We start from the raw sequence: 15,881 nt of genomic DNA, 5'->3' as shown, positions 1-15,881 counted from the left end.
CTTAACACTCTGGGATGTATCATGTCAGGGCCAGGACTCTTTGCACCTGTAACTTTAACTATTTATTTCTTATAACCTCTTCTGAGAACACAGTGTGGGTCAGTGCTGTGTCAAACCATCTGTCCTCAATCTCAGGAAGAGTGTTCGCATACTCTCTTGTGAACACCGAGAAAAGAAACTGTTCAATGCCTCTGTCTTGTCCTGGTCAGATTCTGCATAACTACCATCTTCAAGTCTCAGGAACAATACTCCTACTTGCATTTTTAATTTTGACTTTGAGTAGTGGTAAAATGCCTTTGGGTTTGACTTGACGTCGCTCATAATCCGCCTCTGGAACTCCTTTTCAGCTCTTCTACACTGTAACTTTGCTTGGTTCCTGGATCTAGCATACATCCTCCTGTCCTGCTCATCATTTGTTCTAACCCACTTCTTGAATTTCTGAGTTCTCTTAACTTTGTTTCCGCCGCATGGTTCATGTGTAGCGGTCTCCTTGTATTCCTGGAGGGACTGGGTTTGGTCTTGGTTATATATTTATCTATCGAATGGTTCACTTTACTGGCTATGATATTCAGCGTAGTGTCTGCATTTTTATGCCTAAGTGAGTCAGGCCAGTTGATACCCCTCATCTCCTCCTCCATCCCATCATAATTACCTTTGTAATATTTGAATCTTGGCCTGGTTTTGTCATGAACCAATTAACAGTTAAATCTGTAATGGCTGCATGCTCGCCTTGCAAGCGATTGGACCTGGGTTCAATCCCCGGGCAGGGTAATACTATGGGCAAGTTTCTTTGTGCCATTTGTCTCTCTACCCAGCAGCAATTGGGGACCTGGATGTTAATCGATTTGTGGATTGTGTTCTGGGGTAATGGTTAACCAGTGCTGTTGGCGAGTTGTCCGGTCTTCTCGGACTGTTCCTTGACATTGGGTCATGCAACTCGTTAACTTAGTGTGTAGTTGTTGTGTTGGTGACAGCTTCTACACCTTAAACAAATTCACGTCTAGGTGGCCCTAGCGCCGGCCATCCTCAATTTCGAGGGGCATCTATTATATATAATTTTACCCATTTTTTTATCTGACAAGTTTGCTTTGTTAACCATTTTTGTATTGTATTGTACTAGTGAGTATGGATAAATTTTGATGACTAGCTTGAGAGAAGAGTATTACAGGAATAAATGTAAGTTTCGGTTACTTGTAACCCTATGGTTTATTTTATTTCAGGACTTAGTATCAACTCTAGCACAAGAAAAGGGACCAGGTCATGAACAGCTGATAAAAATGACAAATGTTATCAAAAATCAAACTTCACTCACCAGTGATATAGGTAAGTGAGATTTACAAAGATGAAGTTGTACCAATTCAGATTGGTGTATGTACATTAATATCCCCAACAGCCGGCATCTTTGATCCCAGAACTTTCCAATCTTTACCTAACCTTTATCTAACCTTTACCTAACCTTTATCTAACCTTACCTTTACCTAACCTTACCTTTACCTAACCTAACCTTTACCTAACCTTACCTTTACCTTACCTAACCTTTATCTAACCTTACCTTTACCTAACCTTACCTTTACCTAACCATACCTTACCTAACCTTTACCTAACCTTACCTTACCTAACCTTTACCTAACCTTACCTTACCTTACCTAACCTTACCTTTATCTAACCTGTACCTAACCTTAACATGCCTTACCTAACCTAAATGTACCTTACCTAACCTTTCCTTTTTTATAATCCATTTGCAGAGATAATCAAAGGTTAAAGTGCATAATAGTGGCATCCTAAGTTTCGTTTATATATGATCAACAGATTTATAGATATGTTGGAGAAATGATTATAAAAAGTTTGTTATCTTTGCAAATGTATTTTTTAAAAAAGAAATTGAAATTTTCTAGAGAATTTAATTGTTTGTCATCTGCATTTTAGCTTTCTTAGGTTAGGTTATTTAAGGTAAGGTAAGGTAAGGTAAGGTAAGGTAAGGTAAGGTAAGGTAAGATTAGATAAGGTCAGGGTTTGTTAGGGTAAGATACATTTCACTAAATTTGCAGTGGAAAAAAAAATAACTACTGAATGTATCGGATAAAAAAACCTATGACCATAATTCTTTTTCTAAGAAAAAAAATGCAATACCACTGTTAATTTTTACCCCCTTTTTTATTAGGTTTGATGAACTTAGATTGGGTTAGGTATTATTTAACTATGAGTCATGGGTACTTCTTGGATACTTGGCAGAGTAGCTTGGTATAACTTGGTCCTAGCCATACCAAGAAGGTGGAGTCAAGGCAAAAATGTTCACTTGACCTCATATTTGGCTTTCATTACTGACGGATATCTACGGTTATACCACATTAATGAGGTCTATCTGCAAGTTACTCAAGTCATAAAAAATATTTGAACCATAAATTTGGACAATACAAATCTTCTATTTTGGTACAAATTACTTGAAAAGTTGTAAGAAGACAAAAGCTGCGTCTTTTCTATTCCACGAGAAATAGAAACACTGAAGTCTCTTCTTATTGTAAAAAAAAAAAAAACTGTTAATCATATTTTAGTATGTTGATGTACAAAACATTTTCTTCATTATTTGATGATAAAACAAGCCTAACAAGGATTATTACAACATATATTATTAACTTTTGTTAGGCAATCGGGAAATAGCGACTTATTATATCCGGGTTGACCATGTTACAGTAGATAAGGAGGTCCTGTAAGTTACGGACTCGCTTATGGAGTCCACTGACAAATATTTGTTTTGAGAATACCGATCGGAGACTGTAAATCCAGTTATGGGGTAAGCAAAGAGATACAGTCCCGTAAATGCTTTTGAGAATGCGGCCCTGCTTTAATTAAGTGCAGCTTTGGTGTAGGGGGTCTTGTGAAAGCATACAACATTTTAATAGTTTAATGGCTAAAATGTCTATGTACAATATAAAATATGGACATGGGATTGGTTAATTTTATATAACAGTACTTGTAAGTTCCTGGGAGTAGAGGTACCAAACAGCCAACGGGGCAGGTTTGTTGACTGCTTCAGAGGAGGGTTAGGGTTCATATTTCAAGATTTTACATCACACTTACAATAAATAAAGGGAATTTACTGTAAATAACAATGTCAGCATGGCAGTTCTCTTAACAATGATCAATTAAATATAGACAAAACACGTGTACAGTTGAGCATAAGCTGGATCTTGAACATTCAAAGTTCCTGGTTCAACTCTAACGAAGCTACAGTCACAGGAATCTAATCGTTAAACTCTCATTACACAAATATAATACAATTACACTACCAATGCTCATTAGAGCAATACTGATATACAAAACCTCAATACTGATATAGAAAACCTGAGTAAGTATATCTGCCTTACTGGAAGTCCCAGTCCCGTCTGCCCCTCTCACCGGCAGCCCGGTTGTGGGATCCCAAGCCTACAACTATATTGTGTGGAACTTAATTTGGCTCGTCCTCTACATAAGTCTAAATAATTTTAATACATTTGTCTTAATACATTACATAGAGCATCATATAACAACAATAACATTATACAGTGAGATCTCATATTTTTCATTTTTGAATTTTGCGAGCACTACCTAATGTAACCAAGTCTTATATTTGGCGTAAAATGTCGTGAATTTCGCGAGCTCCATCCAGCTGAACGCAAGGTCCAGTAAGGTGAATGCTGGCCACGGTCTTGAATGACGTCACAGCCCTCATACCAGTTACAGTTATTTCTGCTATAATGCGTATTTTGTCAACGCGAATTGGTTGTAACACGATTGATGAATAGGGGAACTCGAACTTTTGCATACGAATGTTGGCTATAAGACGATTCCACCCTCAACGTTTTAAGTGTGGCGCGGGGTTATGCGATGTTTACAGTTAACGTTCGACATCACATGTTCAATTGATTCGTGTCTTTTGTTTGTGAAGTGTTTTTTGAGAGGTACTTTGTACATTTTTTTTTCCCCAAAATTTATCTCTTTTTTTTTACGGGGATTAGCACACCTGGACACAGGTCAATGACCCACATCAGGGCCTGGAGGCGAAGATGATATAATAATAATAATAATATTATTATTACTAATATTATTCTTGTTATTATTATTAAATCAAAATTGTAGTAATAATAATAATAATAAAGGCTCATATACAGACACCCCCACAAAAGCTCAATAGTGAGAAACGATATACTGTATGTATGTTGTGTTGTCAAAGTAAAAGAAACAATTGAGACCCTGCAATTGTGCGCAAATGAGTCAGAATGTCAGATCAGCAACCTGGGACTTGGTCACAATTTTCGTGATTCCATATAGCAGCAGGGGCTACCATTAGACAACACATTATACTTCAAATATCTTCCCAGGCAGTAGTACCTCCCTGTTTGATAGCTGCCTATTACCTACACAAATACTGTATGAAAAGAATTAAGTAAATAGAATGTTTCGCAGTGAGGACTAATCACGGTTTACACCAGCGCTCTCTGTTTACATCACGTGATCAGTTGAATTGCGCGGTTTTTGTTGATTGCTCTGTGATTTTTGCTGTTTTCTCCAATCTTGTTGTATTAGTGATGAATATGGAAAGACAAGGTAAGAAGAATGTTTCCAAGAAGCGTTCTGGTGATCGAATTGCTGGTGGTGAACGTAAAAGAGGTTTACAAGAACGCAATTATCTCCTTGTAGCCTGTGCCATCCTGGCGACTGCCTGGGCTGCTATTGTGTGCTTTTTTGGGTGGTGCTACCACCTGTCGAGTCAAGATAATGGCCTCTACTGGGGGTCCTACTGGTGCTGGTGGGGGTGGGACAGACCCACCTAGGGGCCAAATAAGGAAAAGGAGAAGCGGGACTATCATAAGGGAGTTAAGTTTGCCAAGTACTCGATGCAGGATAAGCAGCGTGTGATTAAGTTACTTGAGGAAGGCCTTAAAATTAGTTTCCGAAAAGCACAATCAGGTCAATAAAGGCAGAATTTGTATCATTCAGAGGTTAATGTAGAGTGGCCAGTCTATATTGTTATTTTTCCGCAATTTTTCCAGTCTACATTACTCGCAAAATACAAGATCTTACTGTACATCAATATACTTTACATTCAAAACCCAAACATTAAACCCAGCCACCAAATCGAGCACGCATACCAACACACACGTAGGTAACTACTCAACTACTTGTAACAGTACTGTGCTGTACAATACAATAAGTGTGAAAGTATCACAAGCTCAAGGTGACAGTTGGTGAGTATAGTACAGTATCTGTATAGTGTACACCGATGGTTACCAAATGGGGGGGGGTGAGGTGGGTACAGGGGAGGCATGAAGCCATCAGCCAAAATTGGCTATTTCTCTCCGTTTGAATCTTCCACACATCCGTGCAAAACCAAAGAATAGCAGTCACCCCTATCTGTTTTCTATCATTTCATCTCTCTCTCTCCTTACATGTCTTGGACATGTCATGGATACCATACTGACTCTCACTTTCACGCTACTCGTATCTTTCACAACACTACCAGCCACCAATCCTCCCTCATTGAAGTATATACAGTCAACCCTCACTTTACGCGGTTAATGTGTAACCCACAGGGTACCAAGGAAAGTGAGAAACGCGTAAAGTGAATAACATAACATATGGGATTAAATGAAATAGAGACCAGCTGACCCCCAAACTCCACTTTTTCCAACACAATACCTATGTTCTAGTAAAAATAACATCTTAATTTTATGATGGTACATGCACACAATTAATACTTAAGAGAAATAGAGAAATACAGTCGCCAAGTTAATGTCCATTCAAATAATGGACTCCACTCCCTCCCCCTCTTCTCACAGTACACCCTCTGAGAAATTTTTGGGGGAAAACCAGGTATAGTAATAAATAATACCTCAAACTAAAGTTAGGATAATATAATTGATATTGCTGGATTCCTTGTAAGACCAGGAATATTTTGAATATAAATGTCATATATTTTTCACAAAAGATAACATATTTACTCAGAGTAAACATTACATCTAAAATTTGTATGTCTAATGCAAAATCTATGATGTTTATATTCAAAATGATCATCAAATTGTAAGAATTCCAGCAATGTAAATTATATTCTGGCCGGGTAATTTGTATGAATTTTATGAGCTAAAACAAATATCTTCAGTTAATAAAAAAAAAATATTCTTCATGACACTATCTGTCAATCAAAGTACCCCATCTTGCCTCCCCCCTCTTCCAACGAGCCAGATGGTCAGTCCGTCCCAACCCTCCCTTCAAGAGAAAGAGTGGGTGAAAAAACTAGATTTTAACATTTAGTATTAAATAATACCTCAGATTAAAGTTAGGATAATATAATTGATATTGCTGGATTCCTTGTAAGACCAGGAATATTTTGAATATAAATGTCATATATTTTGCACAAAAGATAACATATTTACTCAGTAAACATTATATCTAAAATTTGTATGTCTAATGCAAAATCTATGATGTTTATATTCAAAATGATCATCAAATTGTAAGAATTCCAGCAATGTAAATTATATTCTGGCCGGATAATTTGTATGAATTTTATGAGCTAAATAAAAAAATTATACTTCACCCGTGTAAAGGTGTACACCCACCGCGGAATGTGAGCATCCTGGGTTCTGGCAGGGCACCACGTAAACTTGGAAACGCAGAATGTGGGACCGCGTAAAGTGAGGGTTGACTGTAATTAAAGTCTTTTATACTGGTATTATTTATGTTTTATTTGTTTTCATCCATGTTCACTATGCAAGGAGTTATCTGATCATCAACAATACTAAAATATAATTGCAGTATAATAAAAAATAAAATCTACAGTATGTAGATTTTACATAAAAAAATATGGGGGGGGGGATTTTGCAAAAAGCAAAAGGGGGCATTATGTTAAAAAGATTGGGAGCCACTGGTGTACACAGGAGTATATTTTTCATAAATATACTCTGTGGCTGTTCACTGCAGCTAAGCCTCATGGCTAGTATTCAAGCTAATAGAAGCAGGGTTTTGACTTAATCAAGGTGGGAAACACCACTCTTCAGCCGACCTGGGAAATACTGTACAAGTTGAACCTTACTACAGTGAACCCTTGAAGATCTGGACTAAAAAGGGGACCACTTATCTGAAAAAAACTGATTGTCCGTACAGTACTGCATTTTAGCAGTGAGAATTTAGGGAAAAAATCTGTGTGTTTTCCTCCTGTAGCCATAGTTTTCTTAAAGTAATATATACAGGTCGTACCTCTCTAGTCCGGCATTCTGTGGTCCGGAACGATTTTAGTTTGCCGGTGGAGAAAATTAATTTGAGTGGTATTTACGATGTTTGGCTAAATTTTGCCTTATTTACCCTACTATTTTGGCGAATTACTACCTGTAATAAAGCAACATCTTAATAAACCAACGAAAATAACACAAAATTAAATAAAAACTAAAAACAACACAGAAAAGTTCTTATGTTCTACAGCTTCAGCTAGAGTTGAGCATACTTCATTCGAGTAAAAACACACACAACAACATTGGCTGTCCTTTGTTTTCAACTTTACCACCACTGGTGGGTAGAATTTTTTTTTAATTCAGAAACATTAATTAAAATATATATGAACAGTAAATAAGTGTTGCTTTCATATTCTTATGTAGAGTAATGACGATATGTTTTCACATGTGCACACTTACATATGTGAGCTCACTTTTTCCTTTACCATTAATGGTTAGCTACTTATATTGTTCCATTTATTAACATTAAATAACATTACTTAAAACAACCATATTAATTTTTTACATTAATTTTACAACAGCTACAACCAGGGTCTTATTTTCTTCAGTTTTATATGTAGATCCAGTCAGTCACTGGTTTTGTAATCAACGAAAACAATCCCGTCTCGTTTCCTCGCGTGTTTTAATATTATACATATTATTAATGAATTGTATTGTTCATTTTGCACACATCAAAATTAATTAAATCAAAAAGACATTCGGTAATAAACAATAATGAATCTTTTGTACATAAGAGAAATGACACTGTTTACACGATTTGTGCATGTCTGAACGTTGGCGGGCCACTCAAACCCATTGAAATTCAAGTTTCCGCCATCAAAATTTTAACTTGCGTAGTGTTTTTTTTTTGTGTCCAAATAGAAAACGTTGAATTAAAAACTTGCAAAATTTGAGAACCTACTGTACAACATTTAACCCTTCAATATATCTTCAAAGAGACCACGGAGCAGTGAAAGTGGTGCTAGTGCTTCCAAGCATAAGCTCAAGTCACAATCTATCCAGGAAAAGGGTGAATTTCCATGGTCCGGCACCGGTCAGGTCCCGAGGTTGCCGGACTAAAGAGGTACAACCTGTACAACAAAAACTTATAAATAGCAATAATTAAAGCGTAAAGAGAAAGATAGTAGTTAGTACACACTATATTACAGCGCTGCTTATCCCTAATAATGGTGCACTGCACCACACACCCTCTAACATGTAAATATTCTGTACCAATTATTCTGGCTATTGTGGATATTACTGTACATCAGTTGCACCTGTTACAATTTTGCAATTCTCTGTAGTCTAGAATGAACTGCCACGATGGCAATATCTGTCGTTCAGATGTGACTATATTTTAATAAATATTTTACATGTGTTGCAGATATGTTTACATTTTGTAGTGTTGATTACCATTACAAATTCTGTATTAATACATAATAAAGGATGTTATCCATTTTTCCCTAATAGAAAATGGTGATCAGACACTTGTAAATGATACTGCTGAAGAAGAAATTGCAAAAGAAGCAACAGAGAACTTTACTAATGGTATCAGTAGTGAGATTCTGCCAGTATCACAAGATAATAATCCTTCAACAACTAACTTAAATGGATCCACAAATGCAGATATGCAAGATCTTGGAGGAGACCCGCTGATAAATAATACAGGCACCAAAAGTCCAACTGTGCAAAGAATCTTGGACTTATTAAATGAGATGGAGGCAACCAGTCAAGTTGAACACTGTGGTCTTCAAAAGTTTCACCCGTGTCCTTTGTGCTCAGGGAAGCTCATCACTGTATGAAGTTGTCATACACTGTAATATCATTTAAACAGATTTCGACCCTGGATCACAGCAATACACATACTCTACAAGTCCCCTTTTGTCTGTTTTTCAGAGTTCATCACATTAGAATTTATGGCATGTTATACAAATGTGATTATAGGTAAAGTTTAAAAGATACTAAAATTACCAGCAAAATTCACTTCGAGTTAGTCATTCATTTTCTTCATTGCAGTCAAGAAAATTAGACTTTATTTTCTTGGCAGTAAAATGCATAAACTATTAACCAGATGTTTATGTTGATTTTGTGAGATGTGTCATTCTTTAATATTATTTGTAAAGGTGGTACATTTTATAGTTTGAATTGCTCTGTATTTAATGAAATATTTTTTAATAAAGTATGTCCATATAGTGTGTTGATGCAAGATCATTAACTTGTACTTAAGGGAAGAATTATGGGAAAGTTTTGAAATGTTACTGTAGAAGACCGATGCACCTTGTCATTGCTAGATAGGGTTTTCATAATGCTGAAGAGTTGTAGAGAAGGTATTAATGAGTATCAGGATTGTGAGGTTTGCATTTCCTTGATTTTCAGGCTAATTACTTCTAAAATGTAACATTACAGGCACAGTGTCAATTATGATTTAATAAAAAATAAACTCCAGGTACATTAGTGTTGGACATGCTATTGCAAGATAATATCCCATGTACAGTCACAATCCAAAGTTTCGACTCCCCCTGGTTGGGTGTTCGCCGAGGCCAGGGTTGAGGTAAGGCTGGGTGATCAGACGTAGACGTTCCACCACCACAACACTCCGAGACTCGCAGCACACGAGCATGGAAGGAAGTTTTGAAGAATTTTGACATCTGACATGCACCTGCATAACAAAATTTCATTCATAATATTGTTGGCATACATAACAATTGCAAGTTAGGAGTGAGGCATGAGAAACTTGGGCTGTTCTCGACCCAGTTATGAAATATGAATATTGATAAACATCACGTGTTGATGGACTAAAAGTATCGTGACACTACTACAGACCATGATTAGGACGTCATAGATATTTATAATTCAGGTGAAAAATAATCATATGCGTTACTAGTTGTAATATTGGTGACCTCTGTGCTGTAACTCACAATCGGAGACATTATGAAGTGAAATTTTAAAATTAAAAGCAACAGTAGACAGGAAACTAGGCAAGTGACCAAGAAGTAGTCACTAATGATGACACGCGGTCTTCGGCAAAGTCGCTGCTCCAGACCAAACAAAAAAATTGTCTGGGTGATACCATAATTAATGTGAATTGCAACATTCCAAGCCAAAATACTCCAATGTAGTTACTGATACACCATTAAATATTGTAAACATGACTAAATGAATTCCTAGTATGTGTGAAACCATGATATTCCCAGGGTTATGGTAATATCTATACAAGTATAGGCCTCACTTTGTCGACTGACTGCTCACTCCCTCTTGACGAAATTTGGCCGATGGCCACCCTTTATATATGCTGCCCTGATGATTCATGTGTAATACGAACACTCACATCTAGTGGTTCCAAGCCAGTGTTTTGGGACTGGGCAAAGTTTTTCATGCTCCAATCTTAACATGTTATTGGAAACATAATGTGTTGTCTAATGGTAGACCCTGCTGCCATATGGCATCATGAAAATTGTGACCAAATCCCTGGTTGCTGATCTTACTTTCTGCCTCATACATATATTGTTTCTCACTACCTGTATTGATTTTTTCATTTTTGCATTTCTTTATGGTGCCTTATCATCATTATTATTATAATTATTAGTGTTATTATTTTATATTTAATTTTGTATTTTGTATTAAAAATTTTATTTACTATCAATTATTATTTTATTTTTAATTTTGTATTTTTATTAAATTTTTTATTTAATATGAATTATTATTATTACTACCGGGTACATTTTCGCCCCCCCGCTCCGATGTGGGTCAGTGACCTGTGCCCGGGTGGGCTAACCTCCATCAAAAAAAAAGTTCATGCCATGTCCAAGTTTGTAATAAGTTCCTTTCTGTGCTCGTGTGCTATGAGTCTCGGAGTGTTGTGGTGGTGGAATGTGAACCTCACCATCGTAGTGCCTCGTTATCACATTGCTGAACTAGCCTGTGGCCGATCACCCAGCCTTACCTCAACCCTGGCCTCAGTGAACACCCAGCCAAGGGGGTATCAAAACTTTGGATTGTGACTGTACCTGGCTTACACTGGCATCCCTAAATAAAAGACTATTAAGTATAATATTCTGAAATAACCACTTTAATTGTTAACATTGAGCAATAATTAGTTTGAACTCTTGTCTTGTAATTAGTGTAATTCTAATAGTACAGATTATGTTCCTCAAATATCCAGCATTTGTGTAACTTACAGTAATTACAAGTTCAATGATATGCTTAAAGTAATGCATCTGCAGCTTTGCTGTTCACCAAGATCCTTGTTTTGTTGTGAACTATAAATTATACATTTCATCCTTCATCTATTAGTTTTGAATAAAACTGTCATCTGTATGTGTGAGATCTTGAATCTGTAGCAACCTTGAATGTCTGATATGGATGGTGTGTATTTATGCCTAGTTTGTATGAAAAAATTGTCACTGTATATATATATATATATGCGGACTGATATGTTATCTCCGAAGAAAGATGTTTACAATATTTTTGCATTTAATAGATTGTATGTAGCGAGTTCATTGAAGGCCTGGATAAATCTGTGCCTTGTTTGTTAGTCTTAGAGCTCGAGTGAAGCTATTCACATTTTGGGTTTTATACTGAGCTGGGAAAAATCATACCACTCTTCATCTTGAAATTGCCATTGTTTTAATTTACTGCACTTGATTTTATGTAACACATGTTTTGTTGTAGGTAATACTGTATCTTCTATTTATTTTTGAAGATGACTGCTCAGTTGGACCTCTGTTCATGTAATCCTAACCATTAGGATTGGGGCCCAGTCCTAATTGGCCACATTTTGAGGACCCCAAGCCTAATTGGATAAATTAGATTGGGACCTAGTAAGACTTGGTTCCAGTTTGTTGATATTGTCTAGAAGATTGTACACAGATTGAGCTTAGACACTAATAAATGACTGGTGTCAATACTGATAGCAGTGCAGATTTTGTTATATTTTATACAAAAAGCTTAATTGACAAGAAGCTTGTATAAGCTCCACTCCTTATGAGTACAGGGTACTTGGAAGAAGACTTGTAGGCTGTGATAATTGTGTAATGCAGTGAAGAAAGTGGTATGAGAAAGTAAGGAAATGTGAAGGTGCAAGTTTTAGTTGTGCTGAACAGGAAGACCAAAGAAAGTTCTTGTTTTGGATAATTATATTTCATCTGTTATTTAGGTAAGAAGTAGCCAAATAGAAATTTGGCATTTTGGAAATAAGAAGATCTTGATGACAGTATCAAGCATTTGCGAGACATTTTTACCTTTATTACTGAGTAAGTTTTTGTTTAGTGACATTCTCTCATAGTTTTGTTAAAAAGGCAAGGACAGAAGTCAGGTATCACTAATGATTAAGTTACAGAACTATTAAAAGTGCATTGAACATGAATTTCTTTTTTTATATTATAAAGTTACAGCCAGGTTCTTAATTCTGGACTACATTCAGAAGTTTCTTGTTCAGCCAATACAAAGGAACACTACGGTGTGAGGTACTGTACTATTATGACCTACGTTTCAAGGAGCCTCAGACAAGTGAGCCTACTGCACCAAAGGAACTTGCAGCTTATTCATTAATAAATGGTATATTTAGTAAATATTTCAGTTTTGTGTGTTAACATTCTGCAAGGTGAAAACTGAAACAAATCAAACAAACACTTGTAGATCTATAAATAAGTTTACTGTACTGTGGTAGATGCTGGTCTTGTGCAAAATTAGGCATACTGTACATTATGTTCTTACCACCCTCTATGAGCTTGCATCCTCCCAGGTGAGTAAGATTAGTGCAGGGCAGGTCTGCAGTTTGAAGGACTTGGTTTTAAGTTCACCATGTTGATTAGTACCTCCCATCTTAGCTTGCTCAAACTTCTCCCAGGTTGTAAAATTATAAAATTAGCCTGGATTATTAAAGCAAGTTTCTGGGTCCAGTTTTTGCTTATTTAGATCTGCTTCATAAAAATTTTGTACTTGTTCACAAGAACCTGTCTAATCAAGATATTAATTAGGCCTAGTATCTTATTAAATTTAAAAAAAAATTCCAAAGAATCATGAAAGATGTTCAGCTTTTTATCTGGCTATTCTCTGCATAAAATAAAGCATTTTAAAACATTTATTCCCAGAAAGGTGCTCTGACTTTATTTTATGAAGTTGCTGTTGTATGGTAGATGGGTGCCTGATGTAGATTTTCTATTCCAGTTTATCATAAGATAGCAATAAGCATTTTAAATAAATAGATAAAATATTATTGCTTTTTTCTGTCCTTCATGTAAAAGACACAGATTACTTTTAGGTTAGTGTCTCTGTCCTCATTAAGGACAGCATTCCCCCTCGTTTAGTTTGGATCCCACTGAACTGGTGAATACTGTACAGTACCATTTTTTTTTCAAGTGAAGTGAGAGTTATTCAAGGTGAGTGAAGGAATGCACATCCTATGCACCTGACTATTAGCTGTACTGTACACCATGGTGTATGTGTTGGAACTACTGCACCCAGTCTCCTAAGAAAAACAATATAGACATCTAGAATGAAACATTGAAAATAAGTCTATTCACCCCCAGCTCATGTTGGAAGGAAATGCAAATTTTTAAACATTCATGAACATTTTGTGCATTATCCAGTTTGCTTTTTTTTTCCTTTTTCCCATAAAATCTGACTTCACTCACTTTCTTCCACAACATGCCTATACTGTGTGCAGTCTCATATTATCTTTTGGAATAATGGTATTTCACTTGGCTATTCCTACTAAAACATTGAAAGTTGTCTAATCAGTGTACTTAAAAGTAATGAGATAATCAGAGATGGTGTAACTTGCTCCAGCCAAGCTATTGCCATTGAAGTGAGAAACCCAAAACCTCTAATGCAACTTCATTGTTTTCTTTATACCGCATATGAAAAATTTTTATCCAGTAGTTTGAGATATGATTGAAAAAATTACACATTTTTGGTCACTGAACTTCAACTATCAAGGGCAAATTTTTTATGTGGCACCCCAAGGAATCTCAACAGTTAATTGATTTGCGAATCGTGTAAACATGCCTTTTGATGTCCATGTTATTTTTTTTTAAATATTTGAAATTTTCTGGAGAAATGTGATGTGGAGAAAAATTCCCATGGCACATTTGATGTGCCCTTTATTGAGGAATCGAAAACAACAAGTCCCATCCTCCTATGATGCTTTGTTCCCAAGCCATTGGGAAAAAATATTTTCTTCTTAAACTTTCGATGGTAATGAGGTCCCAAAAGAGTTCACTACAGTACTTACTGTCTACCCAACATGAAGGCACACACTACAGCAAGGTGGTAAGTGAGAGGTTGAAAAACAAATACTGTACAGTGATATCCCCATTAGCTGGAACGATTGGTGCAGAGCACTTCCGGGGATGAGAGATTTCCTGTTAACCAGACCACTTTCTCAAACCCGGAAAAATTCCTTAACCCCGGAATCTTTTTCGGTTACTGGGAAAAGTTTCCGTATACTGCCAGACTGGGGTCACTAATTCTAAGGGGGAATACTTGACTCTTAAAACCACAACCTGTCTTTAGTCCTTCAAATGTTCCTTCTACCTACTCTAGTTCATTTTGGTACTACTTCCAACCACAGTTCTTTTCTCTTGTAGCATGTTGATGGTCTAGGCACATGGGTAGTGTGTGGATTCTCATATCAGGTCATTTGGACGGAAAATAAAGGTAACTTCTGTGGGAGAAATGAATACTCCTAAAATTCTCAAAAGAACAAGTTTATTAATATAAAAATCAAGGAAAAATAGATGTTATTAATATATAACTACCAGGAAGCTCAACCTCGACCTATTGCAGACTCTTGTATTCTTATTTACTTATTTTCTTATTTACTCAACAGCAATTACCAGATATTACACTCTTTTACTGGGTAAGTACACAATAACTGGGTGTCACTCTTACATTATGATCGTGAGTAATTCAGTTCCTTGTCCTTACTCTAACATAATTATACTGATACAAACACCTACATGGGTCCACTACCCAACACATGGGCAATTATTAACAAACACATACAACCACACTGTGGACCATAACTCCAAGGCCTGTCCCAGGGTATAGCACTGGCGCCTCTAATAACTACTGTTGTGGTCTGTTACACTCCTATACCCAGGGTCTGGGGTCCTCGGCCCACGAGGTAGAGGAGCTGATAACCGCGCCTAATCAGCATCATCACTCCTATATTGACCACTGCTGGTATCCACCAGCCCGAGCCACCGTGGTTTCACAGCCTCCACCTCGACCTGGGGAACGGCGTGAAAGATGATATGGGAGGTTTTTTGGGGAAGACAGGGTTGCCAAAATAAATCTCTTGGCCCTAAGCTAATGGCCAGGATAATTTGATGTGCTATATTTACCAGACACTGGTTGAATGACAATTCCACCACAAAGCATGAACACTGATATTCACTACAATAGACTGAATCAAACTGAATGCTGATAAACAAAGAACATACCTGGGAACGACAGAAAGATTATGGGAGGTCCTTCACCAAGACTGGTTTATATACTCCTGAGTTGCTGAAACATCGCTACTCACAATGACAGAAATTACAAACAACTAAGTGCTACTCATTCATGGATGACCACTTGACAAAGGTCTGGGCGAACGGCCAAAGTTGATTTACATAGACTAATTCAAGGTTGCGC

General features: G+C 36.6%; 1 protein-coding gene across 2 annotated transcripts in view; it reads left to right on the top strand.

The window, feature by feature from the left end:
• Window positions 1–10,201, top strand: part of LOC121870389 (golgin subfamily A member 2-like) — a 69,298-nt gene extending 59,097 nt beyond the window's left edge. For both annotated transcript variants that reach the window (XM_042372212.1, XM_042372211.1), the window contains exons 17-18: window positions 1,221–1,323; window positions 8,712–10,201. In XM_042372212.1, coding sequence (XP_042228146.1) covers window positions 1,221–1,323; window positions 8,712–9,043 — 435 coding nt within the window. In that variant the 3' untranslated portion in view covers window positions 9,044–10,201. The remainder of the gene's footprint in view (window positions 1–1,220; window positions 1,324–8,711) is intronic.
• Window positions 10,202–15,881: the final 5,680 nt, after the last annotated feature.

The sequence above is a fragment of the Homarus americanus genome, unplaced genomic scaffold (assembly GCF_018991925.1).
Source record: "Homarus americanus isolate GMGI-L3 unplaced genomic scaffold, GMGI_Hamer_2.0 scaffold40856, whole genome shotgun sequence".
In the NCBI taxonomy this organism is placed as follows: Eukaryota; Metazoa; Arthropoda; class Malacostraca; order Decapoda; family Nephropidae; genus Homarus; species Homarus americanus.
The sequence above is the reverse complement of the archived record's forward strand: the minus strand, read 5'-3'. Positions and strand labels throughout refer to the sequence as shown.